The following is a 9676-nucleotide window of genomic DNA, read 5'->3' on the forward strand; positions in this document are numbered from 1 at the left end:
ATCTTCAAGAGACCATTGTATTGATAATCAAGAGAGAGAGAGGAAGTCATCTAGTTACTAACTACGGACCCGTAGGTCTATAAAGAACTACTCAGGCATCATCAGAGAGGCACCAATGGAAGTGGTGAACCCCTCCGTGATGGTGTCTAGATTGGATTTGTTGTTTTTGGACTTTGCGGTGGCTGGAATTGATTTTCGTCGACTCCCCTAGGGTTTCTGGAATATTGGGGTATTTATAGAGCAAAGAGGCGGTTCAGGGGGCACCCGAGGTGGGCACAACCCACCTGGGCGTGCCTGGGGTTGTGCTACCCTCGGAGCACCGCCAGGTGCTTTCCTGGCCCACTGGATGTCTTCTGGACGCAAAAAAATTCTAAATTTTTTTCGCTGCGTTTAGACTCCGTTTGGTATTGATTTCCTGCGATGTAAAAAAGATGCAGAAAACAGCAACTGTCACTGGGTAGAATGTCAATAGGTTAGTACCAAAAAATGATATAAAATGACTATAAAGTGATTGTAAAACATCCAAGGATGATAATATAACAACATGAAACAATCAAAAAATTATAGATACGTTGAAGACGTATCAGACCACTGCTACAATATGCTGCGCGCACGCTCCGGCGCCCCCTCCCGCTGACGACCAAAGGCCATCACGCTCCATCGCCAAATCGCCCTATGGCCACATGATGGAGGATATAAAGATGCTCATGTTGGAGCAGGAGTTTGTTCAGGTTAAGATAGGCTGCTCTCATAATAGGGTTTCTCACTGTCTAGCTAATTATGCTCGCACATATCACAGTACCACTTGTTGGTTACAGCGAGCTAATTATACTCGCACATCTCACGGTTGGTTACACCGAGGCCCCCTTTTATTCAGAATCTTGTTTTAGCAGATTGTACCCTATTACCATGAAATAAAACTATGTTTTACCCCGAAAAAATGCACCATTTCTAGAAAAAAATGTAAATTTAATGTTTTTTAAGATTTAGATAGATAATTAAAGAGACATTTGCAAACCAAGAAGTAGCACGTGAGACCCACTCGTCACAGGTTAGGGAAACGCTACCAAATCCCTCCCTCCGCTCTCTTCTTCCTCGCCGCGGTGATTCTTTCCTCACTCCCCACCCCAGCCCGCTCGGCGCTTGCTCACTACTGATCTCACGGGGAGGGCCCGGCGGCCAATCGCCGCCTCCAGCATCGTCGAGCCTCGCGCCTCACGCCTCCTCCTCTCACTCCCGAGCCGGCAACCGCGGCAGCAGGAGCGGCGAGAGGAGGGCAAGGCGAAGACCCGAGAGGACGCAATGGAGTACAGAAGAGTGAAGGATCAGGTGAGCTTAAACCCGCAACCCTAGGGAGGAATGCCGCTACTCGCGCCGGTCCGCCGTCGACGGCGCCTTTAGGTTAGAATAGATCGCTGCCGCGGCGGATTTTCGTTTCCCCTTTTCCTTTTCGTTTGTTCTGTCTCCCACCGTAGGGTTCCAAGATTCCTAGTACATGCTGATGTTCTCCATTGGTAACCCGGGGCTGAGCTAAATTTCAAGCTCTGGCAATGTCTTCCCGTGTTCGTTTGAGGTTCCTTGTGGTATGGTGAACCTGTACTTTATCAATTGTGTTGTGTGCTGACAACCTGTCTTATCCTGCATAATCTAAAGGAGAGTTATGACGCCATATCTCAGAAGGACATAGAAAGCCCTGATGGGAGGTCTCTTTCTAGCAGTAAGATCTTGGTTCATTGTTGAAATTTCTCTTTGGACTATAATCAGTAACATCACATCTTTAATGCATGTGCTATATATACAGCTGCAGCAACTTCCCCCCTTGGCACCGTAGGAGGTTCGAAGGGCAAGAATAGCTGGAAGCAAAAGTAAGACTGTTTGCAACCTTTGTGCCGTATCACACAGTTTCTGAAAAATCAGAATATTTACTGGCAAGTGTCGATTGTTGTTGCAGGTCTATTGTAACAATTGCATTGACATTACTAACAAGTTCCCAGGCAATACTGATTGTGTGGTCAAAAAGAGCTGGAAAGTATGAATATAGTGTCACAACAGCAAATTTTTCGGTGAGAATTTAAGTTTTCTGTTGGTGATAGTAGGGTCAGGAGCTTCCCCTTTTGTTCTCTTGAATTTATTCATCTATGTCTAGGTGGAAGCTTTAAAATGTCTATTATCACTTCTAGCCCTGTACAGAACATGGAACAGTCAAGGTGTTACAGAAGATAATAGGTGACCATTCTACCATAACCTACCGATTATATTACGAATCTCTATTTCCTTTTCAATATTCTCTACAGACATTTCTTTTTATTTTCAGGTTAAGTACATCATTTGATGAAGTTAGTGTTTATCCTATCCCTGCCGTACTTTACATGGTAAAGAATCTATTGCAGGTATGCCCACTTGCCAATGTCTCTTGTGATAAAATAACTTCATGTCTGCAACAACAAAAGTTTGAACCATGTTTCCTCTACCTGCCAGTATTACATCTTCGCCTATGTGGATGCACCAGCTTACCAGATCCTGAAGAACCTGAATATTATCAGCACTGGTGTCTTATACCGTATCATTTTAAAGAAAAAGTAAGACCGACTAGCTTAATGTGGCTTTGGAAGTTGGGAACAGAGGGAACTAACAATATGTGCTGTTTTTCTACTTTGCTGATATTTTTATTTTTTATATTTCTTTCAAGCCTTGTAATATTATGTTGGATACTTTGGGCTTTGCTGAAATGATGTAGCAGCATTGAGCTCCTCACCAAGTATTCATCATTCTGAACGACCACACAAACATGTAACATCGTAACCTGTAGGCATTTTGAAATAATTCACTAGCCTGAGCCTCCCATCATAATTTATATGGTGTTCTTTAAGTGCCACAAATGTTCTTATTCCTCTTCATTCTTTCAAGAACTGTTCATAGTACTCTTCTTCGCTAACACAGCAACACCTGTTTTCAATTGTTAATCTGGCATGGTGATTGTTGAACTATGTTGCATCACTGAATGCTTCGTGTTCTTTCCAGATTAAGTGAAATTCAGTGGGCTGCATTTATTCTCTTATGTGCTGGCTGCACTACGGCTCAGCTAAACCCCTCGTAAGCAAAATAAGTTTGGATTCTTTTTCACTTTCTCGGTATTCTTTCCTCATTTCTCTAATCAATATGTTCAGCTAAGAGAAATAATATGCCCCTTTCAGATCAGACCATGTTCTTCAAACGCCAATTCAAGGTTGGATGATGGCCATTGTAAGCATATAAGAGAAAAAAAACGTTCAGTCTGGTCACTTGGACATGTTATAGCAAGTTATTTTACCCAACTTACTGACTGTATTTCTGTTTCAGGTGATGGCTCTTCTAAGTGGTTTTGCTGGGGTATACACAGAAGTATGTGACTTTGTGCAATTGCACCTCTTTGCTTATGTATCTTGCTTTAGAAATCATTTGATTCGACTGTCAAGGGAATTTCTGAAGGGTGTAAGTCATATTCATTTTTTAACAATGCAGGCTATAATAAAAAAACGTCCTTCGAGAAACATCAATGTGCAGAATTTCTGGCTGTACATTTTTGGAATGCTCTTCAACTTAGTTGCCATTTGTGTTCAGGACTTTGATGCTGTCATGAACAAGTTAGTTGTGTTGTAAATTGCTTCATTTCTTGTCATAATATTTTGTTACAATGCATGAGATTGCTTATTCTAACCTGACTGTCATCTAATGCAGAGGCTTTTTTCATGGCTACTCATTTATTACACTTCTGATGATTCTTAACCATGCACTCAGGTACTACAGCTGGATCATTGATCTGATTTAACATTCGATCGTTTGAGATGAACTTATGTTGTAATACTTTTGGTATTCTTTGCAGTGGCATTGCTGTATCAATGGTGATGAAGTATGCTGACAATATTGTCAAGGTACAAATTCTTAATTTCTACAACGGGTTTTGTGGTTTAAATTATTTTGTTATAACCATCTTTGCTACAAGATTGCACATTCTAATAGCTGTAGCTTATTCCGTCACCTAACGTTACCCCTACTGAGTCACCACTTACCATTTTAGTGGCAGTTTGTAACTAAAATCTTGGATGTTCTCTAAAATCTTTCCCCCGTCACGTTGGTTTTAAACTTTTTATTCAATAAAAAGATGTGGTTAACATACTCGTTGCAGTGCATTAGAAATATTCATGCATTGCTAGTTCAACATAAGTTCAGATTGCTGTCTCGTTGAATTATGCCAAGCGGAGAACTTTTCGCATCTTTCTATTATCAATTTCCGTGCCTTGATGGACTACAAAAGTCAGTCGTGGATTTAAGTAATGATGAATTGTTTAAGGCAGTTTACGGTCCTTTTTCAACAGTGGCTCTTTTACTTAATGCACATCGCTTAAATTTTGATTACATCTTATAGCATGTACTTTATGCATGTCTGCGTTCTTAATTTTTGAGTACTCGACAGTCCACATTCTGTCATCTGAGAAACTGGAAAGTAGTGGCATCCTATTATATTACCCTAAGGGGTAAGTTGAAATCTCTTCACGAAACAATCAACAGATTCTGTTCATCCTTTGCGAAGCAAGAAAACGAGACTGTATCATTCAGTTATCCTGCAATTTGGACAGTAGCTTAATGTGGTCTTTAGATGTGATATTTAAGACGCCTTGGTTTTGTATTTATTTTGAGATTCCACGAATAATGAAATGCTCTAGTAATTATTGAGGCAGATCAAAAGATTCTTGATATGGCCATTCACGCCACTCTCTTGTCTTCACACTTACACTGTTTGATTGCCTAACCATGTGTCTCTGCATACACATACAGGTGTATTCAACTTCAGTCGCAATGCTTCTGACGGCAATTGTATCGGTCTTCTTGTTCGGCTTCAACCTATCCCTTGCATTCTTCCTCGGATCTATGTAAGTACTGATGCAAGTGCAGCAACAAGATATCTGGACTGGAGCCTTGTAACCCATGACAGCCTAACGAGCTCTACTAACATTTCAGGGTCGTTTCAATCTCCGTGTATCTGCATTCTGTCGGGAAGCCACAGCAGCAGAAATGAGTTCCTCCCCCATCTTTCTTTCCAAGATTGGCAGCGAGCGCCTCGATGCGGCGTCGTGGAACAGATTATGGACGGCACGGCAGCATCGAAGGGGAATAGGCTTCGTTCTAGGTCATGGCACTGTTGTTGAGGCAAGGCGATTCGCCCGGTGACATATTCAGGTTCACCATCCGTTTGAACTGCTTCTTTGGTGGCATACCTGGCTCACTTTTGCTTCGTGACCAGGGTGGATGACATACGCTAGTTTCTTATCTGGGTAGGTCGGCGAGAATGCAAGACGCTGGCTATCTTCTTCATGCCTCCCTTTTGACCTCTTTTACTCTTTTAGCATACTCGGATTACTACTAGCTAATTATCATTGTAGGCACGGACAACTTGCGCAGATGTCCATGCCCAATGTTTCGATCTGAAATATACCGTGGGGTATGTGTCAGCTAACACGCTACCGCGAACTCTTGGCATATCTAACTTTATAGTTGTGCTGTAGAGAAATCTGAGCATCGTCTGTACGCGGCGACAGCATCTCTCTTACCATGGGTCACGGGGCGTGCACAGCAGGAGGTCACCTGGATTCGGCGAGCGTAGCGGCTGTGGCCCTGTTTGGATGCTCTAACTTAGTTAGAGGTTAGAGTTAGATTTTAACTCTGAACTAATCCTGAACTAACTCTAATCAAAGAGGTGTTTGGATGGCATGGTTAGATTGACAATAAATGCTTTTTCTCAATAATTTGGCCGAGAGCTACGCTGACCGAGGCAGACCGGGACGTACCCGGCAAGGAGACGCGCTGGCCTCTCGCCCAGCCTGTCGTAGGAGCCCGTGGGCAGAAATCACATATTTGACATGAGGCAGAAATCAAATCACGAACTGACCTGATCACGAAAAAATTTCACTCTGCTGACCCTTTGGTGTGGCGCCCGACAGCTGGGCGCTGCACCCTACTGTGTCGCGCCCATCCCTTAGGCGTCACACTTCCTGCTAGCGTGGCAGCCCTGGTCCAGTTGCGGCCCCACAGACAGCACTGCAGCGCCTAAGTCTTAGGCGCCACACATGTAATGTGCAGCGCCTAGCTCTTGGGCGCTGCACAGTCTGTGTTCCATTTGGGCTGGCCCCACCCTCTCTCCCCTCCCACCCCCACCCCACACACCCCACCCCACCCAAACCCTTAGGCTTGCGGCCCTCCTCTCTTCCCCTCTCCCCCCCCTCTCAAATCTTGCAAATCCGGAGTATTTGACCGTGGATTTTGAAGCCAACCCCTCCCTTAAGGTAATCTCCTTCGATCCCCTCGTTTGCATCCATAGGAATTGTCACATTTTCTCAAATCTTGCTAGTTTGGGGGAAACCCTAGTTTTGACTTGGATTTGCAAATTTGTGTTGAATGATGTTATGTTTGTTTGCTAAGTTGGGTTGGTTAAGCTTCCATAGTATGCTAGGGTTAGGGTTATGTGTGTTTGATGTTGGTGTTAGGGTTATGCTATGATTATGGTTGTTATGTGGGGGTTAGGGTTATTAATTCATATATATGTTAGGGCATATGTGTGCAAATATATTTCTTAAGTATTTACTTGATATATGTGTGTTTTTGATTATTGTAGGGATGGGGAGAACATGTGTTTATGTTCATCATGTGGATAGAGAGGCCTTTTTGAAAGGCAATGTTGAGACGGACCCGGATGAGCTTGACATGGTGTTTGAGAGTAGTCCTAACTATGCGGAGCTTTTGGAACAAGTGAGGAAAGATTTGAATTGGATGGACCCAAGTGACGTTGTTGAGTTCGAGGGAAGGCATAATGTTGGTTTTGTAATGCACATCCGTTGGAAGACAATGCATGTGAACTCCGAGCAACGTTGGGTTGCATACAAAGAGACGGTTGCCGAATCTCTAGACAAGGCTCTTGAGTTATTTGCCTCCAAGAAGGTTGAGTCTACTTTGAATTTAGACTTGAACCGGAACCCCTCCCCATTGGTTGCTAGCACTCCCCCACCCATGAACCAAGATCAAATGAGTGAACCTCAATTCACGCAACAAGATTGGCCAACATTGAGCCCGACTCCAAACAACCAAAATGAAGGTTTTGAAGAGGAGAATGATGAGTACGAGGAGGATGACAACGAAGTTGACCTCCATGACAACAATGTGGGTGATCTCGACCAATATCATGTGCAAGAGACAATGGACCAATCCATCCCTTTTTCCCGTGCATATGCATCGGACTCGGATGACGATGGTCCTGATGAAGAAGTTGATGAGGAGGGGTTCACGCGGAAGGAGGCCGAAGCATTCAAGAAGGTATTCGGGCGGGATCACAAGACACCATTGTTCAAGGATCTTAGTCTCGCGGATGAAGCCGTTGTGGATGGTGGCAAATGCATATCTCTTGGAGCTAGGCCAAGTTCTCATCGTGATTTGGAAGACGGCAAGAACAGGATATATCCCGGTTGTGAGTTTCAATCCTTCTTGGAATTGAAGATGTGGCTCGACAACTACTCGGTTACACATTATCGTCCACATAAAGTGGCCAACTCGGATGTTAATGTGCGTTACACGGTCAAATGTGAAGTGCCAACATGTCCATGGATTGTGCGTGCAAAGCCATGGAAAGGAGGTCCCACTTGGCGCATAGTGAGTTGTCTACCAACTCACATGTGCCGGCACAAGAATGCGGATGGCAAGCTTGTGTACCAACAACACAGACAACTCACGTCCGAGTTCATTGCTTACAGGCTGTCCAACCAAATATCCACACTTCCAATAATGAGCATCAAGAGTGTCATTGACCTTGTGAAAGCCATCTTTCATTACAAGGTGAAGTACGGCAAGGCATGGAAGGCGAAGCAAGCCGCATTCAAGATGTTGTATGGCAATTGGGAGGAAGCATACAACCGACTCCCTAGGTTGTTGTTAGCTATGGCCGCCACAAACCCAGGCATGGTTCACGTGGTTGAGCCTCATGGGCACCAAACTTTGATTCATAACGGGAGGACCGTCCGAGTATTTGGCCGTGCATTTTGGGCCTTTGAGCAATGTGTGAGGGCTTTTGAGCATTGTCGGCCCATCATCGCCATTGATGGCACGTTCTTGACCGGACAATACAAGGGCACTTTATTGGTTGCAATAGCAAGTGATGCCAATAACCGGGTGTTGCCTTTGGCTTTCGCTTTGGTTGAGGTGGAGAACAATGATAACTGGGAGTGGTTCTTACGTCAACTGAGAACAAGGGTATTACTGGCTGAAAGGGAAATTTGTGTCTTATCGGATCGCCATGCTGGAATTCTAAATGCGGTGGTGGTTGACATTCCCGGACATAGAAAGTTGCATCATCGATGGTGCATGAGGCACTTTTGTGCAAACTTCTATAGGGCATGTGGTATCAAGGAGTTGGCCGATGATCTTCAGGATTGTTGTCTCGCTTTCACCAACAAGCGGTTTTCCACATTGTTCAATGCATTGCTCAGACACAAGAAACTTGACCCCGGCGGTCAGGAGTTTCTCAATAAGAACATTGCCGAAAGGAATATGTGGGCACGTGCTTTCGACGAAGATGGCCGGAGGTACGGTCAAATGACAAGCAATATGGCAGAATGCTTCAATAAGGTGCTCAAGGGTGTATGTGCATTACCCGTGACGGCAATAGTTCAATACACATTTGACAAGATGAATGAATACTTTTTAAAGCACTCAATGGAGACTGATAAGCAGATTGCTGGTGAGAACAAGGATAAGCACAAGTACAATTTCCCACTAAAGGTTGAAGAATGGTTGGAATTTCAATCACGAAAGGCAGACTCCGAAGAAGCTGTACTATATGACGACAATGAGTGGAAGTATGAGGTGAAAGAGCCCGGAGAAACCACAAACGATGGCCGCCAACACGGAGGCCGGGCTTTCAAGGTCTCCCTAACACGATGTGATTGCAGCTGCATGAGGCCGTCTTTGCTTCATCTCCCATGCTCGCACTTGTTAAATGCATCCCGGGTTAGGAATGTGGACGTCAATCACCCTCTTACCGTGAGGGAGTCCGAGTTCTCAATCATGACGGTAAAGAATACATGGACTCCACGGTTCCAGCCATACTTGGACCAATCACAATGGCCGGAGTATCATGGAGTTCAACTATGGCCGAACCCGGAATTGAAGGTCGTTAGACGGGGAAGACGTAAGACAAAGCGTCTTAGAGGTGACATGGACGGATGGGGCCGTGGTGGCGGTGGATAATACGGCACCGGCCAATTCCAAGAGCCTCGTGAGGAATCCCGTTGTGGGGGCTCCAGTAATGGGGGACACAACACAAGAACTTGTCCCAAACTAAGAAAGAGATCAAGGAAAAATGGTTCAAGCACAAGCCAAGAAAATGATAGCCAACCAAGTGAACCAAGGGGTAGCCAACCAAGTCAAACAAGTGGTGGAGTGCCAAACCACTCAAATCAAACAAGCCAACGAGGAACTAGGCAACAAAGAGGGAGTCAACTTGGTCTTAGAAGAGGCCGTGGTGGTGGTAGAGGCCATGGTGATGGTCTTGGCCGTGGTGAAGGTCTTGGCCGTGGTGATGGTCTTGGTCGTGGTGGTGGTAGAGGTCGTGGTGATGGTCTTGGCCGTGGTGATGGTCTTGGCTGTGGTGGTG

At 44.8% G+C, this 9676-nt stretch overlaps 1 protein-coding gene across 1 annotated transcript; it reads left to right on the forward strand.

Annotated features, from left to right (window-relative positions):
* The first annotated feature begins 1045 nt into the window (after positions 1-1045).
* On the forward strand, positions 1046-5494 carry LOC119363233 (CMP-sialic acid transporter 2-like). Its single transcript, XM_037628549.1, has 15 exons — positions 1046-1329; positions 1654-1717; positions 1802-1865; positions 1952-2063; positions 2147-2226; positions 2315-2390; positions 2479-2579; positions 3022-3093; positions 3195-3243; positions 3340-3381; positions 3502-3623; positions 3718-3777; positions 3863-3911; positions 4816-4910; positions 4999-5494. Exons 1-15 carry the CDS (start codon positions 1303-1305, stop codon positions 5054-5056), a joined length of 1071 nt encoding a protein of 356 aa, XP_037484446.1. The 5' UTR covers positions 1046-1302; the 3' UTR covers positions 5057-5494.
* Positions 5495-9676: the final 4182 nt, after the last annotated feature.

Source organism: Triticum dicoccoides, chromosome 2B, assembly GCF_002162155.2.
Source record: "Triticum dicoccoides isolate Atlit2015 ecotype Zavitan chromosome 2B, WEW_v2.0, whole genome shotgun sequence".
Classification (NCBI taxonomy): Eukaryota; Viridiplantae; Streptophyta; class Magnoliopsida; order Poales; family Poaceae; genus Triticum; species Triticum dicoccoides.

Coding starts and splice junctions, on each gene's coding strand:
- LOC119363233 (XM_037628549.1), top strand. CDS start 1,303: ATGGAGTACAGAAGAGTGAAGGATCAG. Junction 1,718..1,801: donor TGGGAGGTCTCTTTCTAGCA/GTAAGATCTTGG, acceptor CTATATATACAG/CTGCAGCAACTTCCCCCCTT. Junction 3,912..4,815: donor ATGCTGACAATATTGTCAAG/GTACAAATTCTT, acceptor ATACACATACAG/GTGTATTCAACTTCAGTCGC.